This window comes from Leptodactylus fuscus, chromosome 5 (assembly GCF_031893055.1).
Source record: "Leptodactylus fuscus isolate aLepFus1 chromosome 5, aLepFus1.hap2, whole genome shotgun sequence".
NCBI lineage: Eukaryota > Metazoa > Chordata > Amphibia > Anura > Leptodactylidae > Leptodactylus > Leptodactylus fuscus.
Genome location: NC_134269.1, coordinates 132,292,482 through 132,316,323, shown reverse-complemented (window position 1 = coordinate 132,316,323; position 23,842 = coordinate 132,292,482). Strand labels below are relative to the sequence as shown.

The following is a 23,842-nucleotide window of genomic DNA, read 5'->3' as shown; positions in this document are numbered from 1 at the left end:
TGTCTGTGTTCTTCTGCCCATATTAGTCTTTTCCTTTTATTAACCAGTCTCAGATATGGCTTTTTCATTACCACTCTGCCCTGAAGGCCAGCATCCCGGAGTTGCCTCTTCACTGTAGATGTTGACACTGGCATTTTGCGGGTACTGTTTAATGAAGCTGCCAGTTGAGGACCTGTGAGGCATCGATTTCTCAAACTACAGGCTCTAATGTACTTGTCTTGTTGCTCAGTTGTGCAGTTGTGTCCCACTTCTCTTTCTACTCTGGTTAGCATCTGTTTGTACTGTCCTCTGAAAGGAGTAGTACACACTGTTGTCGTAAATCTTCAGTTTCTTGGCAATTTCTCACATGGAATAGCCTTCATTTCTAAGAACAAGAATAGACTGTCAAGTTTCACATGAAAGTTCTCTTTTTTGGCCATTATGAGAGTTTTATGAACTAACAAATATAATGCTACAGATTCTCAACTAGCTCATAGGAAGGTCAGTGTTATAGCTTCTATAACCAGGAAAACTGTTTTCAGCTGTGTTAACATACTTGTACAAGGGTTTTCTAATCATCCATTAGGCTTCTTACACCGTTAGCAAACACAATGTACCATTAGAACACTGGAGCAATGGTTGCTGGAAATCGGCCTCTATACACCTATGTAGATATTGCATTAAAAAACAGATGTTTGCAGCTAGAATAGTCATTTACCACATTAACAATGTATAGTTAGTATTTCTAATTCATTTAATGTTATATTCATTGAAAAAAACTGTGTCTTTCAAAAATAAGGAAATTTCTAAGTGACCTTAAACTTTTGAACGGTAATGTATATATATTTATATATCTCTTTTTGCTATATTATCTATAGCTTATATCATTATCCTTCTGTCATATTTATTATGCTTTATATTCTTTACTTTTGCAGTCTCTGCCAAAGGTCTTCAGAACTAAATGTCAATTACTGATTTGCCAGATTGCAAATATACCCTCTTGGTATATCCACAGCACACACATAGCCTCCACACACTGCCTTAAATGTGTTTGCAGAGTAATAATGTCTTCAAACACAGTGCTTGTTTACTGATTCTGCACAGTAACTGTTCCCCCTTTAGTGCACTACTCAATGTCATAAAGACCCTATAATGCAATAATTACAGCAATAGTGCCCTAATTGCCTCAGTACGGTGAGAGTGCATACTTAGTATATGCCTTACAGTAATATTGTCCACATATGTGCCCATGCACATTATTATTTTTATTATTATTGTTTATTTATATAGCACCATTAGTTCCATGGTGCTTTACATTTGGAGGTTTACATTTAGGACACAAAATATACAGATAGATATGTTACTAACAATTGTATTGACATCTGCATATTATCTGCTCTGCTTAAGTGTTGTTTGTCCCATTCCGAAGGGAGGGAGGAGAAATACAGGAAGTGAGAAACAGACACTGCATGCAGCCTGGCTGAAAGACTGAGATGGGAGAACCCCTTTAAGACTACCAATGATAAAGACTTGGGAATTTTGGTGGACAGCAAGCTTACCTTTAAAGAACAGTGCCAGGCAGCTGCTGTCAAGGTAAATAAAATTATGGGATGCATCAAAAGAGGTATAGATTCTCATGACAAGAACATAGTTATGCCTCTATACAAATCACTTAGGCTATTGTGCGCAATTTTGGGTCCCAGTATACAAGACAGACATAATCGAACTTGAAAAAGTGCAAAGACAGGCAACCAAAATTATTAGAGGAATGGGTGGATTGGAGTACAATGTTACTTTAAAAACTTGGGGTTATTCAGTTAAGAAAAAAGATGTCTACGGAAAGATCTAATAACAATGTACAAATACATGATACATGAAGGGACAACACAAAGAACTTTCTAATGATCTTTTTACTCCTAGGCCAGCGACAGTGACAAGGGGACATCCTCTAAGTTTGGTGGAGAGAAAGTTTCACCAGCAACATAGAAGGGGATTCTTCACAGTAAGAACAGCGAGGCTATGGAACTCTCTGCCCCAGGAAGTGGTGATGGTGGATACATTGAACAAGTTCAAAAAGGGCCTAGATGCCTTTCTTGAGGAGAACAATATTACAAATTATGGACTCTAGATTTTAAGAACACGTTGAGGGTTTTTATACTGACTACCAGATTGGAGTCGGGAAGGAATTTTTTTCCCCTGAAATGGGGCAACTGGCATAAGCCTCATGTTTTTTTTTTTTGCCTTCCTCAGGATCAACTCTGTAGGGGATTGTAGGGTTATAGGTTGGACTTGATGAACCAATGTCTTCATCCAACCTCATCTACTATGTAACTATGAGATGATAGGACTGTTATTTGGATTCAGGACTATAGTGAGGCCAGACGGCGCCTGGTGTCAGAGCCAGTAGTCTGAAAGATAAGTGTAACTTTATATTTCAGGCAAGGGATTAAAAGGCATACTAGGATCATAGTTGATTGCTAGGTCATGCACAGGTATTCAATACAGAAATATATAAGGCTAGATGCATACTAAAATGAAAGTCAGGCATCTTTTCACTGAATTAGCTCAGTCATACAGCAACTGTTTATGGCCACACCATAGAAGCAGACAATGGAAGGTATAGCTGCAAGGCAACAGAGCACAGTTAGGGATAACCTATAAAAGCTGAAGCCAAAGGGTGTCTTCACAGGCCCAAGTAAGTTGGAGAAGCCTATCATTCACTTAGGAGGCTTATACAATTATATTGCCAGTATCATCAGCGCTGTTCAGCAATGTGCTGTCTATGGCAACATAATTGAGTTGCCAGTGTGATTTTGGTCATGTAAAAAATCCTGTTTCAGGGCTGTCAGCATGATACCTTGCATTTTCGGTCTTTACCAGATATGAAGTAATAACGTCCTAACTGGGAAATTATCTAATCATTGCAGCCAGTCAATGCAATGGTTACCTCATACTAACCGTCCTCAACATTTACATGTTGTGTTTGTAGAGGTCACCAGTGATTGGCTCCCATTCCATGATCCATTTTTGTTTTATGTTGGACAATTCCCTTAATTTCTGTAGGGAAGGAGATATTATAATGACAATTAAGTAAATATTATTTATAATTCCATACATAACTAAATGACATTTTGGTTTTATATGAACCTCTGACATCTAATGCAGAAATAAACAAATTTGATTTTCACAAAGGTAATTGACGTCACTCACAAAGAAGTTTTAACAGGGCTGTGCTGTAGTTCCTAAACAACATTAGGTCTAGGTTGAGATTGGTGCAAATGATGTAGTTATTGCTGTTCTTATACTGGAGGTGAGCCCTCTGAATCGACTAGCAACAGATAACCCAAGGTGTGGTGTCTATAGGATTTCCTGGTATTTACTGTTTAACATCTATACAGTGATCTGGACTTTGCTGCAGAGAATCTATGGGTCACAGTTACTGAAGTAGTATCAGATTGGAAGCAGTAGCACAGCATACTGGAAACATGGTCAGGGCCGAGCCAGAGGTCGTCAACAGGTTGTCAAATATGTAAGTGAAACTACAAGAGAAAGCAAGGCCAGGAATAAGCCAAAGAGTGCCAGAGAAGAACTAAAATTGCAGTACAGTAGCAAGGGCATAACACAATACAATAACAAGACCTGCAAGGAAAATACCTCTATTTTCAGGCAGTGACTGAAAGGTCTGACTGTGTAACTATAGCTGGGCTAACAAGCTCAGAATCCAGAGAATTAACCATTGCTCTGTTGCAGCAAAGAATAGAGAACACAAGGAATAAAACCATACAGAGACACCAACAATGTCGAGGAACACGATTGCAAAATCTGTAAGGGCTAGTTCACACGGGGGCATGTGGGGCGGATTTTGGCACCAGGAGTGACACGTGGAGCCGCGTCACTCTCGGGTCAAAACCCGCCTGCCAAGACCGTCGCGGTCGCGGCTTCCCCCTCCGGAGTCAGCTCAAATGAATGGGCGGAAACAGGAGGTTGCTGCCGCCAGGTGGAAGCCGCGGCTCGGTGAGCCGCGGTTTCCGCCTGAAGAATGGGCAGCTCACTTCTTTTTTCCATTATCGGCAACATGCTGATAGCGGAAAAAAGAACACTAGTGGTCTCCATAGACCACCATTGTATGGAGGTGGATTTTGAGGCAAAATCCGCTATCAAAATCCGCCTCCTTGCCCCTGTGTGAACTAGCCCTTAACGGTCCTCTACTTACCTTGTGCCATTTAAAATAGTGGTATACTTTAAGTGTCAGGGGACCTTCAGGTCCCCCACAAGGTCCAGGACCCATAATATGGTGTCTGGTATAAAACTGCATGATTGTGGAATCTGACAAGAGAAAGGTTGTATAACATTAGAGGTACAGTAGGAAGCAATACACTTGGAGTTAATATGAGGCATTAAAGTGCTGGATATTCTCGTAAATACTACAATATCCAAATATTATACATATTATTTTACGTTTCAGATCTTTAAACTATTATTTATCTTTTAAATAATAAAACATTTCTGGAGGATGGATGGAACTTGTGTTACAGTAATAGCTGTCTGTTCTATACCAAACTTTTTTAGGTCATGAAATAAAATGCGTGCTTTTAGTAACATACAGTATAGCCCAGTAGCAACTTGCAAAACTTCGCAGTTCCTTCATGCCTTAACATGTACTGCAAGTGGCTGAACCAGAATCATTCCCTTTAAGTTAACAGCTGGCTTTCAGCCCTTAAAGAATCCCTCATTACAGAGCAGTATGTAGAACTGTATTAAATGTGCCTCTGTATCATAGCCAAGAATTTCAGCTGCCAAATTTCTGTGCTGTGAAAGCATGCTTTGAGAAAAACTTTGCTTCAGCTTCTAAATGGTGCTTAGATACGATTTATAAATGAAATATATATATATATATATATATATATATATATATATATATAAATAAAATGAAACTACGTTATAACAAATTTGTAAAATAAAAATGAGGAAGCATACTTTACATTCAACCATATACTGAGCTAATTGATAAAATGTTCACCAAGTTGTGTCATGTTGTTTAAAAGATCCTACATTGTGATATTACATGATAAAACATTAATTATCAACATAAGAACATTGCAAAATGTAAAGAAAAATGCTTCTTAGTTGGCAACTACTGATGTCTGAAGTGAAATGGAATATACAGATAATTTCCTATAAAAACAACAATTGATAAATGAAATCATATGTAGAATTAGACTGTTATGGTTTTGAGATAATCTATACGGTAAAGACATGATTGTTTCCCTTTGGCACTAAGCTAATGTGATCCAGATGCTTGGCTTACAGGTCATAGGTAGTGATCTATCACTCTCTGCATGATCTCCTCCACCAGAACAGTCACTCGCACATCACTAATTGTTTTCTGACTTTCTTATGATAAAATTGATCATAGCAAATTATTTAGAAATAGCTGGATTCAGAGAATGATCGCATTACTGTAACAAATCTCTTTGCTTTAGCTACTATGAGCAGTTGCTGGTAAAGGATGCCCTATTTTTGTGGTTATGTGACGTACAATATTTCACAACACAGAATTATACTAATTTCCATGGAAGGCAAATTCTTTTTCTGGCACTTTTAGCAAACATAATCCTTTCTTGCTTAAACGACCCAAATTGTAGCAAAAGAGTTTCTAGTGCAAATTTCAATATGATGAATCACTGGTGCTGTCCTTGGCATCTGTTTATATGATATACTGTGAAAGTCACTTCATCTGCTGTCAACTGGGTGTTTCAAACTGAGCTTTATCTTCTCCAAAGTCAAATATATGCTGTGAAGCACTAGATGGCGTGTGATGGTATGTGTATGTGGGGGTGTTGTAGCTTTATACTATGCAAATTTCTGGAGCCGAGTTGTGTAATGGCTGCTAACTTACAGAGTACAGCAGCAGTTCTATGTATTAGTGTCTGTACATTTGGCCTCTGCTAAAGAGAACTGCATATTGAACTGCAGAATACCCATGACTTGCTGTAATGTACTTTCGTGAGTCACCCTGTGGGAACTGACGTTTAAACATGCGGGGCAAGATATAACAGAAGACCTGAAGAAAGTTTTTGTCCCTCAACAGAGGAAAGGACGTTAGTGGAATCTGTATACTATACATACATACGGAGTTACAGGAAACTCGCAGCACTGAACTTTGCTGGACATCAAAAGAGAATTGTGCAGTAAGTACAGTACTTTGTCTGAGCTGAAATCCTTGTCAGTATGAGCTGTACTGTATATCTTCACTGGCTGAGCTTTTGTCACTGGGCTGGTTATCTGTAGAATACTGCTGTCAGCATTTCTTTACTTAAATTGAAAACACTGGCATCTAAAATGCAGCACTTTAGTGTGAGAGGTGCAGACAAATGAAGAAAATGTAGCGTCTGTTGCTTAATAATGGTTTATATGTAGTGTATTCATGAGAATATGCTGCACTATACTCATATTCATGCTCTACAATTTATTAAAGGATCACAAAAATAGCAATTATAGCTCATATGGTAATAAAACTTTCCCATTGGTCCATCGATTCATATGGATAGGCATGTATACATAACCGTACAGTCTTCCATACATCACAGAGTCAGGACAGAAATGAAAGATGGGGTGCCACAGAAACGCAGCACTACTTTATATCAACTTCACAGGGAACTCCAACATAGTCTCCAGCACTGGACAGAGAATGGAGTTAATGATGTTGGCCCTGGTCCCTGTGGCATTTACCAGTAATAGTTTGCAATTAATTTCTGCTAATAGAAAACTGTGTCCAACTGTATTTACCTTATTATATGACATAGGCTTTCAGTCCTTGTGACATCATTTATGATATACTGGGCTGTAACAACACATTTCTTCAGCCTGAATTTACATTCATTTATTACCTTCTCAGTAAAGTAACTATGCTTCTGCAATGTTCATGATGCATCTGAATTATAATACTTGGAAAGCTGAGTGCTAGTTATGTTTTGCAACTACTAAATGACACATGAAAGTATATAAGAACAATTACCCGAATGACACAGCATGTGACACATAACAGCAAATGAAAGCAAAAAATGTTTCATGTGACCATTAATCACGGACATGCAAAAGAATTGCAAAAGTTTTGCAAGAGATAGAAAGGGGTTTTCATTTTGATATTCTGCATAAACATAGATTATTCTTTAACAATTTGGGTTATAATCAAATGAAGTCTGTGCTACCAGTTGGGGGTATACCTTGTGTAAGAGTGTTAAGGGTCACACCCACATATTCACTACATCAATTCCTGTCTGCTGTTTTTCAGCCTACATTGCCTAATTTACTGTTCCCAGATAGAGCTACTATTTTTGTAGATGCCATTGCCTGTGGATACAGCAGACCGAGAGGAAAAAGAAGACTGGGTTGGAACATGAGAACCGCTTAAAAATTGAGAATTTTCTAAAGCTGAGACGATGTGATTATTATTGGCAAACTCTGCCAAGTAGGAGACTGGTTACCTTGGTTCAAACCTGTGAAGGAGAAACTATCAGGGACTCATTCATCAATCTTATCTGCTCATTGGTTTGAGGATAAAAGCCTATAGGCAAAAATCAACAGAATATCCAGACGTCAAAACAAGGATCTCTAGATCCTGGACATAATTTGCACTTATCAGTCTGAAACTATAGGACAAGAAATGTTTTATATGAAAGTACTAAACTGTATGTGTAATTTAACTGAGGAGTGGATGGTAACAAAATGTACCATCTTTATAAACCTTGCTACCAAATTACCCTGAGCCACCTATAAAATGTAATGTCTAATCAAGATCCAAGGCTATGAGGCAGCAGGTACTGGCTGCTGGAAACCAGAAAGAGCCCGAGAAGAAGATTTCACATTGGTATAGGTGGAGGTCACTGGTAGTACTGTCCAAAGAGATACAATTCCAGGGTGGCATGATAATGTGATGAAAAGGCCCAGAAAAGGACAGCCTCTCAGTCTCAGGGAAAGTGTCACGAAGGTCAGTCTTTTAGAAGATATTCCTACTTGGGCTAGGATACATTTGGAATCCACAATGTATGCAGGATATTCCAGACAGCAGTTGGATGAATCAATGGTGTACAATAAGGCATAACTCCTAGGCTTTATGCCTGCTCCTGTGTATGTGAGGATGAAGACAAAGGACAGAGACCAATGACTTTGTCAAATATTTAGTCTCCAGTTCATGAGGATTATTGTGGATGGTGACAAAATGTTTAACTCATTCCAGCAGAATTCACCATTCAGTATCTTCATTAAATATAAAAGAGAGTGGGTTCATGGATATTTCTGACTAATGTGATGATGAGTGATGCTATACTCCATGACTGGCTAATTGATGATGCCCAGTGGTGGTGCCCATGGTTTCAGAGGATTCTTGTTGTTGTCAAATCAGTAGAGTTAAATGGGGTGCTGATGGCTGCTTTACTCACAAATCCTTTCCAGATGGGATCCAAAGTCTTAAAACAACCAATCTTCAGTGCCATAACTCTACCATCCTTATGGATGATTGATCTGAAGTGACATGTCAGGGGGCTGTATTGCTAGATTGTCTTAATAACCGCCTTTGAGAATCCCTTATAACAACTAACTGCACTGCAATAACGGAGGATGGACTGCAGTAGCCCGATGGATTAATACTCAAGTTTGGATATGAGAATTGTATACTGTGCGGTTTTAGTATTCAGTGCAGTATTATGGAGAACAGTTGCATATAAGATAAATACAACCGTATATAGATAAGTAAAATGTAATTTAGCATTGTAGGATAAAAGAATCATAAGTAGAAATGGACACATCAGCTCTCTGATTACACAATAATAAATGGTAAATCTGCAAATCAAATTAGTGAGATTCACGCTGGGTTTTTAAAACACTTTATTATATTTCACTTTTAGAGTATGTTTACACAGCAGAATTTGGCTGCTGATTTTAAGAAGAGGCAGGTTCTTCCCCACTGTGTGGAGTCAGAAGCCCAAAAAATTAAAAAGGATCTGCTGAATTCCGCTTGACATTCCTCCATATCAATAGGTCCTTATACCATAGTTTCATTAGTAGTTGACAAATAAAAGTTAGGTTTTTGTTTAATGGAAAATGGGTCTTTTTTGCTTAGTAGGTAATTTGTGAATAAGGATATGTTGATATTTTACCTTGCTATACATATTGGTCCCAACTAGTTTTGTATTACAAAATGTGTCTTCCACTCATCCTTTTCCTTAATATAGACCAAGTTATAGGCTCTACAAATATCCAATTTTGTAAAGGTGGTAGCGCTCATTAACAGATCAAACAGCACGGAGATGAGAGGATAATTATCCTTTACTGTGATCATGTTTAGATCTCCATAGTCTAAGCAGGGTCTCAAAGGTGCATTCTTCTTCTTTGCAAAGAAAAAGACTTCTTCAGCTGAATACATAGATTTGAGCATGAATCCTCCCTATAGATTCTTCTAAACATAGGTGGACATGGCCTCTGCCTCTAATAATGAGAAGGGATAAACTTTACCCAAGAGGTTTGTGCCCCAGATGGAAATGAATTGTGCAGTACTATGGATAACGATTTGGGAATATCTGTGCCTTCTGTTGAAAGAACATGCTGCCATAATCAAAATACTATGAAGGAAGTCCAAAAGAGAAAGCACAGGATATCAGGAGGAGAAACAACCTCTATGACAACAGATGAATCGATGGCAGGATGTCAGGATGGCACGATGGCAGGATGTCCAGCAGTCCAATCGGAAGCAGGATTATGTGGATAACCAGCAATTTAATGACTAACCAGCAGCTGACTGGTGAGATGTATTACTACACTTTTCTGCTAGCAGAATCAGGAACCCATTAAGGTTGATGGGAGGCTTTTTTTTCAGCGCTGAAATTTCACACCAAATTCCTCACCATTTTCCTCCATGTGAATGAACCCTAAGGATTTTTGATAAAGGGTAAAGGAAAGATTGGAATCAAATATGACCCTGAGACAGCAGACATGCTGCCTAGGAGCTATGGAGACACATGGAAATGGAGATATTAGAGTTAGATCACTTTTTGAAAGATTGAGTTTCAGATAAAGACAAGATATGTTGAGACAGATACACTGGTGTTTTGAAGTAATGAAGGGGAGATTTTACTAGATGAGATATATAATTGCATGTCATCGGCATAAAAATGGTACAAGCAGGAGGGAATGTAAGAGTGAATCCTGGGGAATGCTAACTGCAAGGGGAAGTACTAGTACCAGTAGTACCTTTAAAGGGGATTTGTCACGAGAATCCAGCTCCACGCATAGATAGGTTAGAGTTACCTGAAATTGTTTCTTCTCCTTGTAAAGCAAAGCACTCTGAGTTATTGCCATTTTCGACAGTATGTAATTAAACTCTTTAGAGCAATAAGGGCATTGTCGCTACTCTCTTTGGGTTCTCCAAAGAGCTTATTTGTATATTTATAAAAAAAGGATGATATCTTGGTAATGGAGGCACCAATTTACAAAGAGAACAAACACTTTGATTTAGGTGACTTTAACTTATCTTTTTGCAAGGATGGGATGATATGCTGGGTTCTGGTAACAGATTCCCTTTAAACTTCTATGATCAGACTTATCTCTAATCTTTTTTTGGTGAAAACTGTTTTTTCTTTATTGAAAAATTAACATCATACCTAACATACAAAGAAACCATAATGTATAACAAAAGAATATGAAATCCAATAAACAATCAGCTTCATAAAGTATCAAATAAGGGAGCCTTCACACGATGTAACGCTGCTCTCATTCTGATCGTAAAAACACGTTCAGAATGAGCGCGTAAAAAGCAGCTCCCATTGACTTGAATGGGAGCCGGCATACGTGCGCTCCCCATTTAAATCAATGGGAGGCTTTTTTCCCTATGCTTTCAATGTATTACGCGCGTAATACATTGAAAGTAGAGGGGGTGACACAAGAGGTATTACGCGCGTAATACATTGAAAGTAGAGGGGATGACACAAGAGGTAGAGGGGGCGGCATTGCTTATACATTGGTCAGACAATGTTGTAAAGGTTTCTGTCATTACACAAACATAAAACTTTATGAGCTGTCACTAGTCGCGTCCTTTGACATGTGGATGGAGCTTGGACATATAAAATTAGCCTGAAATGGCATCATATCATGTGGGATCATGTGCGGGGACAGAGGAGGGTTAAATTTTGGGGCTTCTAATTATGGTATGGAAGGGTTTACATTAGAAATTGTGATAGGCCTGTCTGAAAAGATGTGTCTTTAGTTTGCGTTTGAAACTGTAGAAATTGGGAGTTAATCTGATTGTCCGGGACAGAGCATTCCAGAGAAGTGGTGCAACTCTGGAGAAGTCTTGTATACGAGCGTGGGAGGTTCTGATAATAGAGGATGTAAGTGTTAGGTAGACAGAGATGAGGGAGGAAATGTAGGGAGTTGCAGCATTATGGAGAGCCTTGTGGATGAGGGTGATAACTTTATATTTTATTCTATAATGAATAGGCAGCCAGTGTAGTGACTGGCACAGACCCGAGGCATCGCTGTAGCATCTAGCCTGATAGATGAGCCTGGCTGCTGCCTTCAGAATAGATTGTAGAGGGGAGAGTTTAGTGAGGGGAAGACTGATTAGTAAGGAGTTACAGTGTTCAAGCCAATAATGAATCAGAGAGACAATAAGTGTCTTTAATGTATCTCTGGTAAGGAAAGGGCGTTGTTAGAGTTAAGTCCTCCATCTTTGTATTTTGTCAGCCATCTTGTAACCTTTTTCATACAAACTGTATAAGTATGTTTGTTAAAAGTCTAAGAGGCCCCTTTGGGTGGTAAGGAGTGCTGTGTGGACGAATCCTTATCTCTCTCTATCTCAAGGGTCTCATCTTTTGAAGATGCAGTTAGCTATTTGTATATCTCTTATCTCCTTTACTCGATGTATACACTTAAAGTGTGTAGAGTGTGTAGACGGAGTTTATGTAGCCTATTATTCGTTATCTTCAAAGTTGGAGTTGATTGGCACCAGCATGTAATCTTATCTATCTTGCCATGATATATATACATATAGACATAGTGTGAGATGTTAGTTTACACATAAGTATTTTAAAACTTTCTTTGTTTAAGGAAAAAGTCCATCCCAGTTTGGAAAGTAATAATGACATGCAGATTACATTAGGCCTCGGTCAATAATCATGTGCCAGGTTTATGTTATAACTCTACAACCAATCATGTTATGCCAACCATGTTATGTTATTAGAATAGTCCAACCTGCTTTTGTCTGTACTGTATTTAAACTACCTTTTTGCACCATTAAATTAGAACTCACTTGATACACCATCAGCTGTGTGTGACTTCTCCAGGCCTAATGATGGGTGTGACTTCTCCAGGCCTGATATTTAATTTGGAACTCTGCAACATACTCTATTATGGGGACCCCTTGATGTCCCTAACAGCGTATTCTGGAGATGTTTTTGAAGTGGAGGTGACATGAGCGTGTGAGTGATTCAATATGAGGGGTTAAGGAAAGCATTGAGTCAAACATAACCCCGAGGCAGTGGGCATGCTGCCTATGAGTTATAGTAAGGCCTGAGACTGCAATGGATATATCAGGGATAGATCTATTAGATGGTGGAAACAGTAGTAGTTCAGTCTTAGAGAGATTTAGTTTCAGATAGAGCGAGGACATGATATTAGAGACAGCAGAAAGACAGTCACTGATGTTCTGTATTAGTGCAGGGGAAGATGTGTATAATTGCGTGTCATCAGCATAAAGATGGTACCGGAATCCAAATCTGGCGATGGTTTGTCCAATGGGGGCTGTGTAGAGAGAAAAGAGCAGGGGGCCTAGGACCGAGTCCTGAAGAAGCCCAACAGCAAGGGAAAGAGGGGAAGAAACAGAGCCCACAAATGATACACTGAAAGTGCAGTCTGAGAGATAAGAGGAGAACCAGGAGAGCACAGTGTCATTGAGGCTGACTGAGCGGAGCATAATGAGGAGAAGTTGATGGTCAACAGTGTCAAAAGCTGCAGAGAGGTCCAGAAAAATAAGAAGAGAGAAGTCACCATTGGATTTAGGGTAAGTTCACACGATGTAACGTTGAGCGTGATCTGGCACGTATACACATGCCGGCAGATGATGCACTCAAAATGCTCCCATTGATTTCAATGGGAGTTAGGAGCGTATAAGCCGTGTTATTTTGTGCCCGTGATTTTGCGTATAACACTATGATTAAGGAACGGAAAGGTTCTCGAAACGCATCAGTCTAATCCATGGACTGTTTTTTGATCATGGTTGTTTGCATCAACATTAAAAGTTAAGTTTTAATTTTTTATTGGATTCCTCCTTGATTGCTGGACCCGATTTTTGCTTCTTTTTCATTTGGAATTTGGCATATTAGAATAGCGCACATGTATGTTGTATGCTGTTGGAATTAACCCCTTCCTACCATAAAATTTTTCAATTTTCGTTTCTGACTCTCCACCTTCCAAACCCCATAACTTTTTTTTATATTTCCACTGTCTGAGCCATGTGAAGGCTTAATATTTGCAGGTCAAATTGTTCTTCATAATGGTACAATGTATTATTCTGTCCAATGTACTAGGAAGCTGGAAAAAAATCAGAATGGGGTTGGAGTTGAAAAAAAAAGTGTATTTGTGCGACTTTCTTACGGGCATCGTTTTTAAGACGTTAATCCTGCAGCCAAAATGATATGTTACCTATATTCTATGTTACGGTAGGATTCAGGGAATACCAAATTTATATGGTTTTATTTTCATTTTAACCCCTTAACAAAAATCTAAAACCTTGCAGAAAATAATTATTTTCCATATATCGACATCTGTAACTTTTTTAAATTTTTTTCCATAGACAGGGATGCCAGGGCATCTTTTTTGGGGGGAATGTCTAGTGATCTGATCACTTTTTATTCTAATTTTTCTCAGAGGCAAAACGGTGGTTTGGCACTTTTGATTCTTTTCCCAATGTGTATGTGTTTCACATTAATATTTTACTTTTATATATATTCTAGGGAAAGGGACATGATTTCAACTTTTATTTTTTTATACATTTGTTAAATGTTTTACTATTTCCTGCAATCATTTGATTGCAAGCCCCATAGACTACAATACAACTGCATTGCAGTCTATGGGAGATTTGCTACATAGCTATTGAGGCTAATCATAGACCAGCCTCAATAGCTATAGTGCAATGACAAGCATGGAAGACTACATAAGGCTCCTGGCTGTCAGAAGAATAAGTCAGATCACCCAATGTCGCAGTGTGGGAGCCATCCTGTAACGTTTAAAACATGGGGCTGGTGGGGACCAGACCTGGAGGTTATTTTTTAACTTGGAGCAGTGGGGGGTGCTGGCCTGCAATGGAGATGTGCCTGGGTAATGACCTGTTAGTTATTTCCTCATGTCACCACAAAAAGGAGAGATATGATGAAATATATATATATTATACTGTACAAAATATATGTCCTAGTTATGTCTTAACTGTTGTGTGCATTGTCATAGTGGGGTTTTCATTTCAATGTGTCAGTATGTGTATGCTAGAGTGTTTCTTGTGTCACGTGATCAGCAGGCTCAAGAAGGGACTGGGGTCATCACAGATAGTCACGTGTCCTTCACTGAGGGCGTTGATTGGCCTCGGCGGTGACACACGGCGGGGAACTTCTGCCGGAAGACAACAACAGACTGGTGGGATTGTACCATGCTGGGAGGGCCCGGAGCACTTGGGAAAGGTATGATTTGTTTTATATTTTTTTCACCTCCCTCAGCCTATTTAAAAAAAAACTTATTGCCCCAAGCAACCCCTTCAGGCCAGGGACCCATGGAAAAAAACACAGCGTTTTACAGTCACTGTATAGTGGATGGGATTCTAGCGAAACCCATTGCCACAGTGTGGGAAAATATGTACTGCGGACGCGCTGCAATTTCCAAAACCATCACGGTTTTGGAAATTGCAGCATGTCAATTATACCTATGGAAATGCCAGTGGTTTTCCTTTATGTATAATGGAAGGAGAAAGCCCTGCAGGAAAAACCGTGATGCATTGCCTCAGCACTTTTTTGCTGCGAGACGCTACATGGAGCCTTAGCCTTAAGTGACGAGTGGTGGCAGCTCTGTGTGTAGATGTGCGATTGTACGGGTCGCTTGTGACAGGTGAGCTGGATAGGAGTGTGGAAGCAGAGTACCCCTTTTGTGTGTGTGTTGAGTAAGGTGTATGGATTGGAATACAATAAGCACAAATATTGTATGTGAGACCTTAACCCCTGACATTATTTTGGAGTACCATGCATGCTAAGGACCCACGTAGCGTCCCGCAGCAAAAAAGCGCTGTGGAAAAAACTGCAAAAGCAACGCATCGTGGTTTTTCCTGCAATGCTTTTCATAAAGGTGCTTTTGCTTCAGTTATACCCCTAGGGATATTGCTGGCATTTTGCATAGGTATAAATGACATGCTGCGATTTTCAAAACTGACAAAACTATGCATGTATTTTTTTTTTTTAAAATAGGTATTTTTAAGGTAGTAAAATATATTAGACTGTAAAAGACTGAGGCCCAAAATGATGTAAACACCGCGGTTTGGGTGCAGTGGAAGAGCCGCAGTAAAACTGCTGTTTTACGCTCCCTGCAAAACGGATAGGAATCCCATCCACACATTGCAGAAAAATATTCACAGAGGAGACGCTGTGATCTCCAAAACCTTTGAGGCTTTGGAAATCGCAGCATGTCAATTATGCTTACTCAAAACGCTGGCGGTTTCCCTCTGTGGACTTTCTGCTTAAATTATACCTATAGGGCACCCACCGGCCTTCACATAGGTATTAGACAACATGCTGCGATTTACAAAACAGCAACGGTTTTGGAAATTGCAGCATGTCTGCTGCACGTACTTTTCCTGCAAAGTGGGAATGGGATTCGCTATAATGTCACCAATTTGCTGTGACCGTAAAACGCCATGGACAAACCACAGCGTTTACGCCACAAGTGGCCCCGGCCTACAACTGCCAAGCTATTAGTGGATATCACAACTAGTAGTCCAAGTGCTCCTTCTTCCAGCACACTGGTGTTCAGGGGTTAATACCAGCATGCCAAAGTGTTGTGCTATCAGCAGCTGTCAGTCATTGACACAAGCAGAGGACAGGGAACACCCCTAGCAGACTTCTGAGAGGAATTTGGCTGAAGTAAAAACTCATACACAACAAGTAACAGAGCGGCTGTATACCTTGCCCCAAGCAGAATCATACTTGCTGTACACTGGCTAATGTATGTCTACTTGCATATGGAAGGAGCTTCTTAAACTCTCCAGATGAGGAGCCTGTGATGGAGTAACCTGCACCTTGGTGAGGAGATGAGTGAGTAATCGCCTGGGCCTCAGCACTGGACTGACAGGATGGGTGTGGAGCTGTGCTAGTCACTCATTACAGAGCAGCTCTGTACAGGGCTCTCCATTACTAGTCCTCGTACCTCACAGCTGCAGCCTCAGTGAGAGCACCTCTGTATAGTAGTGACTGAGTGAGTGAGGGAGCAGGAGGCGGCAACTCTAAACCTCCTCCTTTGTCTGTAGGGCGGTCGGCTGCCTCCTGCCTGCCACAGGGGGATGATTTTGAGTCTCCGGAAATGATGAAAATAAGGATTGAAAACGACAGAGAAGAGTGAGGGAAGGAAAGAAAGTTTCTTCAGTGAGGTAAAAGCATAAAACGAGTGTGTGGCTGCTCAGTGTGCATTCCTGGCCAGTCTGCTCTTATCTAGCGGGACGCTTTGCCTGCAGAGTCTCTGTCATTCCTTCACACTGATAACCCGGCTGCCAGTCAGTCACTCTCTCCTCTCCGCAGCTGTGACACTCGGCGACAGCTCTGCTCCTCTGCTTCCTCTCACTCTGCCTTGTCATTCAGTGTCACACACAGGCTAGTCTAGTCACATTCAGCCGGGTCCGCAAACTTCTCAGGCTCCGAGTAGAAGTCTTGTACAGAAGTAGCGCTGCGACCTGTTAGATTCTGCAAAGCTAACTTTATGTCATGAGGGGTTGTGATGTCACAGTCTAGGACTGAGGGGAATAATACACTATTTTACCTCACAGTTGTAAGCGTATACAAACAGGACAGGTACCTCAGTACTTAGCCCAAAATACCCTGTGCACATTAGGCACTGTTCACATTCCACTTAGCATACAGTTTATGGTGTTTTGGGAAAGGCTACCAGTTTATATTGCAGACCTGGACATTGGGCACCATCACCTGACAAAGACCCTGTTCTGGCTGGATTGTGTATCAATAGCTTATTTCTGTATGGAATAGAATAGCATAATACAATTTTCTCTACAAAACTATGTTAAAATTAGATATATCTTGTGTGATAAATGTTTTGTTAGCATATTTATTATTATTTATTATACTTGTATAGCGCCATCATATTCCGCAGTGCTTTACTGACATTGACATCACTGTCCCATATAGGGCTCACAATGTACATTCCCTACAATGAAGTATGTAACAGTCAGCTGTTTAGGTGCATGCTCTGTACCCTCCCACTCTAGGTTCTCTGACTCCTCGTTCACATCTGCGTTTGGTAATCCGTTCGGGGAGTCCGCATGGGGACCCCTTGAACGGTATACTGAACGTAACTGCAAGCGGTGTGCCAGTGAAAGCACACAGACCCCATAGACTATAATGGGGTCCATGTGCTGGCCGCGCGCTGCCCGCACGAATCATGCGGACAGGAAAGTTGATGGTGAATTACTTTCCTGTCCACATGATCCCTACAAAGATCTGGCAGCAAGCGCTCAGACCCCATTATAGTCTATGGGGTCCGTGTGCTTTCACTGGCACACCGCTTGCAGTTGCATTCGGTATTCCATTTAGGGGTCCTCATGCGGATTCCCCCAGATGGAATACAAACGCAGATGTGAACCAACCCTTACTGGACACTGGCATACATATGACACCACTTTGACACAGTGTAATACGTTTGCACATCTTGCTGTATATGCGGATGTGACTTCTCAGGCAAATGCGCCAAGGTGCACAAAAATTGTCTTGTAAAATTCAGTCTCATAGTATGGCTAGGTTCACGCTGGGCTCTCCATCATTCAGGGCTGCCCAGGGACCCAAACAACGGAGAGAGAGCCTGTCCACTAAAACAGTGCTTACCCTTGGTTCATTGGGTTTCTACCATTTTATACTGAAACTGGCAGAGACTCTGACGCAGATGTGAACCTAGTCTAAACCAACTAAAACGTGGTAGAAACGTAGACTAGACAGTGTAAAGATACACCAGATTTATCATTCGGTATCATCCACTGTGATAAATCTGGCACATTTTTAGACTGCCTGTGTAAGTTTGCATAACTGTTAGGTAGGGTTCACACTACCGTTGGTGTCTGCTCAGAAGGTGTCCGTTTAAGAAAAAAAAAAGGACACCTATCATAACGGACATAGACAGTAACCTATGGCTATCCGTTACTGTCCGTTATATGTCCGTTGCCCATAGACCTCAATGTTAAAAAAAAAAAAACGGACAGAAAAGTCTTGCATGTAGGATTTTTTTTGTCCGCTTTAAAAAACGGACATGGGTGTAAACAGACACTAAAAGACACAAGATAAGATCCCATTCAAATGAATGGAAATTGCAAATGGACCAGTTAGTGTCCGTTGTTGAAATCTTGTACGGACAATAGCCACGGACACAGCTGAGCGGACACCAACGGTAGTGTGAACGCCCTCTTAGTAAATTTAGACTGATGTGTATAGAGCCTCGGGTTATGGCCACACAACATTTATCACTACGTAATAAGCTCATATTTTGCACCATAATCCGCATTGATTTCATTGGGTAATGTGTATTTTCACAATACTTATCTTATAAAATGATCTGTGGAAAAAAAAATGAAGGTCACGTGTTGAAACATTTTACAAGCTGATTTTCGCATTTAAATGAAATGATTTGTGGGAAATATAATTCCCAATACATTCTATTACTATTTGGTATGTACTTTTCAGGAAAGTGGCTGAAAAAAGAAACCCACCCAAAAAGTGTCTGGATTTTAGAAGCAGCTTTCTCTTAAGATCCACGCCGTATTGTTCAGCCAATAATTCCTCTATGCGCATATGTTGGCAGATAAAGCAGTTTTGGTGTGACCTGTGTATTGGGAAAGACTGACTGCTCTATAAAGCATCATTGGGGGAGGAAGGACTGGCATGTAGAATAATAATCTAATATAATAATAATGTGTCAGTTCTATCTGACAGGAACTTATTGCCAGCACCATCTTTTGATTGATTTTGCCATCTAACGTGTCTGACTGGTATGAGTGTTCAATGTAGTTCAGCTTTAGTCTTCTGTATATTGTAGATGTGACTTCTGTACTAGGATTAACAGCATCATACAGACACAAGACTATACTGGCCCGATCCACATGAATACTAGCCCAGATTCCATGTAGGTAAATATGACCTACTGTAACTGTGGTGTGGGTACATTTGTAGGGTTTTGCTAGGGTTAAGCTATTGCTAGAGCTGGAATTGTCATATGAATATGGGACAAAGAGCACTGGTACTGGAAAATGTGGTGCAAGGAAGTGAATTACATCAAGATGTTTACCACCACTTTTCTAAGCAGAGAGAGGGTATCTTCAGATGTACTGTATGATGTCTTGGGAGGGACTACAGAGGAACTTTTTTTCTTTTCTTTTTTTTTTTTTTTTTTGCATAGATTGGAAAGATGGGCGGAAATATGGCAAATTAAATTTAAAGGGTAAGGCCTGGGCTACACTGTGATTGAGTAACAGCTACAGTCTGCAATATTTCATATAACTCAATGCATCCATTTGGACTTCAATACAATTAATGAGAAAAAGTTTCAAGGTAGCCTTGATCTGCAAGTACAGTATAAAGTAATGCCGCCAAGAACCGATATCTTCATTACATATTCAGTGGGATAAAAGAGGGTAAAATGGGCAAGAAAAATATTTATTACTAACCAGGAAAAAAAATCACAAGATGGACCAGGTCTACTGCTTTTTCCCACATTCCATTTACGGGGAAAAAAACTATTAAAACTATTAATCTCATTGTGTACTACTTATAGCAGATGCCACAATGTCCTGTTACAATGTATATTCTGCTCAATGCAAACATTCTAGGCATTCACTAGAGTGAGCCCATATTCATATCTAATGTCAGACTGACTAAACAGATTACCAGAGGTTCCTCTGCTGGGCCCAGGCTAATAATGGAAAGAGTAGTATGGTGTAGTTAAGCGGGTGGGCTCCCAGAATAATGTTATCTAGTGGACCCAAGGAACTCTGTTCAGACACTGTTCATACAAGGGCTTGACAATTAAGCAAAAAATAACCAAAACCGAAAGTCAACCCAGATAAGTGATGTGAATTTGTTTCTGTCAGTTATTACAATATTTGTGAGGTTCCACCAGCAGTTTTGTTTCGACCAAACATGTCCAAACCGAAACTGCTATTATAATACTCTGGGGTCTCTTCAGGCCCCAGAGTATATTAAGTGGGGACCCAAGGGAGGCAACATAAAAAACAGTGTTATTCACCTCTCTCTGTGTGACTCCCTCTTTTCTTCCGGTCTTCTGACTGACATCAGAGCATTGCAGCACTTGTGTCTATGCCTCATGATGCCTGTGATTAGGTTGCAGTGGTCCCTGATGTCCGTCAGAAGGCCCTAAGGCCGGGTTCACATGGCTAGCTGTGACTGGATGCTGGTGCAGTGTATACAGTGCACTGGCATTCTGCTCCGGATTAGGCCCAAATGAATGGGCCTAGATGGGAGGGAGTGTCATGCTGCGGACCCCGCGGCAAGAAAGGGCATGTCGCTTCTTTTTTTCCGTGAGTAGGAACAAACTGTTAGTGTAAAAAGGAACCCATTAAATTCAATGGGAGGCGTTTTTTTGACCCGGATTCTGATGCGGATTCCGCTTCATAATCCGGCCCAGAAAACTCAGTTTGAACCCGGCTTTAGAGAACAGGGAGTGGCGCTGAAGCCTCTAAACTTCACTAAATGCCCAGCTCTGATGTTGCTATTTCAAGACATTGTTCACGTTATTGAATAGCATCTTTAAAATATAAGGAATCAAGTTTCCAATCAGCTAAAATCGTCAATACTTCAGTCCTTTCTATGGGGAATTGGTTTGTGAGTTCACCTTACTTTACTGCTGTTATGTTGTAAGATTCAGGAAGATAACAAGTAGGTAGTGGCTAACTAGTTACCACTTTGGCCTTTTAAATACTATCAAATCTATTAATAGAGAAAAAAGCCTTGCACACCCAAGTTGGTCAGGTGTCTTCTTTATTAAACGAATGGTATAAGATGTGAGTTTTCAGTCAGAGACCTCTGCAATTCTCCCTTTGGTCCTAGGGAGAGTTGCGACTTTGGGTATGTGCTCAGAGCCACCATCTCTAACCCTAAAGGCAGCACGCGTGTCTGACAAAGTTCTCTGACTGAAAACTCCCATCTTATGCCATTCGATTAATAAATAAGACGCTATAAGTATCTGACCTACATGGGTATGCAAGTTATTTCTATTACTTTACTGGTTTGGGACTGTATCTCAACAGCTCTCCTAATGCAGAGTGCCACTTACATCTTCCATTGATGTCAAAATTTTGTCCACATTTCTTCCCTAAAAATCCACACCATCTCTCCCCTTTGTGGACTTGGCCATATAGTAAGCAGAAACCATTAGCCTGGAACATCAAACGAACTGCTATTTGTATACTGCTTGTGGATGTGGATACTCTTTATGAATGCTCAATGTATTCTGCACAGAAAATCATGTGTTTTGTGTTTCCTCATGCAGTGCTTTCTACATATTTGTCTTTGGTTACATTTGCGTTTCTTGTGGAGAGACCTGGCAGATGTCCCAAGTGAAAGAACCTTTTTCTCCAGGGCCTACAGGGCCTGAACAAGATACTTCAGCTGAAGAGAGCCTCCTGATCTCCCTCCCCCTGGGTAAATCTCTCAGACATTTATATGCTTGTCTTGTCTTCCTTACTTTGTTATTGCACTTCCTTGAATTTCATATACGATTAACCCTTAAATATCTATAACATAAGTATTCCTTCCAATAAAGCAAACCCCTAGTCTTCACCATTCGGAAAGGAATTAAATGAAATGGTCAACAGTAATCAAGGATGACAAAACTTGATAAAACCATCTTGTAGGAATGATAGCACATCTTTTATAGGAGCCTGGCATTGTGTTATCCCTCTGTTACATCTTCTGGAAATGTATGAATAATGCTAAGGCAGCCTTGGGACTTCTGTCTGTTCAACAGTAAGATTTCAAATGTTAAAATATAGTGGCGCTACATTATATTATTATGTTGAGTGACTATTATATGTGTAGCCGTAGCCCAAACTGACATTACAACTAATTGTTGCCATTCCCTTTGTCAAAAGTTTATTCCTAAAATTTATTTCTACACTATCAGCACTTATTGGACATTGTCAGAATTTGAAGGGATACAGTCAAGGGAATAGTGGAAGTAGTAGCCCACCGTTTATATTTTTCCAGGAAGAGTAACAGAAGAAAAATAGAACACAGTGTTCTAAGAAAAGACGCTGATGAACTATTGCTTTGTGTGGGTTGAAAACATTTGCTAAAACAGACATGTCAGTAGCATTGTCAGGTTGTCTTTAAATTTACAATAATTTACTGATCTCCAGAAAAATGCATCTAGTTGTACTTCTTTAGGACCAGCTTGACGCACACAATGCCATCAAACGGGGCATGTTGTGTACATTGTCGTGTCCTTTAGCCTGTGACATTACATAGGGTAAGTGGTCATTCTTGTTAAGGGGCTTATTCAGGACATGCATATTGATGACCTATCTCTAGTCATCAACATTTGATTGGTTGGGGTTCGAAGAATCTGAACTCATTAGCGTAGGCCGATGACTAGAATTGGCATGTGATTTTTGACAGATCTAATGACATTATAAGTCACGGAGAGGTTATAAAGCGATCTACTACATCATAGTAGCTCAGTTTAGCAGAATGGACATGTAAAGATCAGTCCTGAACTATGGCTGAACCTGTCTACCTTTTGGACCATAGTTGGAGGTCAATGTTTTAATTTTAGTATATAATATATGTCTGTGGGACTTCAGACTTTAAAAAGAAGCTTGGGTTTGATAGAGGGGAGGAAAAGTCAACCACTTACTTGTTGCTCTCTTAATTTGTTCTCCCCCCACGGGGAATCTTTTTAACACATCCACTCTCTTTGTAACTGGTTTTATATTCATTTTTTTCTTTGTTCATCTTTTGTGCATTTTGATTTTTTTTTGTACTTTAAACAGTTTTCTTATATCCTACTCCAAGAGCTTTATCTGTCTTTTGCTGATACTCAGCCTAACACACTTCTTACTTCATAAGTTAAGAAGTACACAACAGTATTTAAGGAATACTCTGGATTCCTGCCGATCAGCTGCTGAATAGACTGTGGCTCTGGCCTCTTCCCTGTGCTGATGACATCACATCTGTTGGTTAACTGATAAAGCAAAATAAAAATATTGTCTAAAAAAGACAGGATGATAACGAATACAATAAATATTTATTAAAAATACATAATACAACAACAGTTGTAAACAATAATTACATATAAAATAAGATGGAGGAAAAACCCCAGACAAATATTGATAATAATAACCAGGTAGTGGGTGGCAAATATATTAATAAGGCATTAAATAAACTAACCAAGCAAGGTAAAATGTGGCAATTGCAACAATAAATAAACACTCAGTGCAAAAAAAGTATAAACAAGGGCACACCGTGCTGAACAGTTATTGTAACATACCCCAGAAGGAATAATCATAATCCATAACAAAAACATCCACCTAGTGTAACCAATATAATAT

The 23,842-nt window shown here is 39.9% G+C and overlaps 1 protein-coding gene across 3 annotated transcripts in view; it reads left to right on the top strand.

Moving 5' to 3' along the window:
* The first annotated feature begins 5,854 nt into the window (after nt 1-5,854).
* Nucleotides 5,855-23,842, top strand: part of MDFIC (MyoD family inhibitor domain containing) — a 78,508-nt gene continuing 60,520 nt past the window's right edge. For 2 of the 3 annotated variants that reach the window (XM_075274289.1, XM_075274285.1), the window contains exons 1-2: nt 16,486-16,651; nt 21,784-21,935. In XM_075274289.1, the coding sequence (XP_075130390.1) occupies nt 21,842-21,935 (94 nt within the window). In that variant the 5' untranslated portion in view covers nt 16,486-16,651; nt 21,784-21,841. Of the gene's footprint in view, nt 6,171-16,485; nt 16,652-21,783; nt 21,936-23,842 lie in introns of those variants that run through there. The other variant, XM_075274288.1, reaches the window with a different exon arrangement.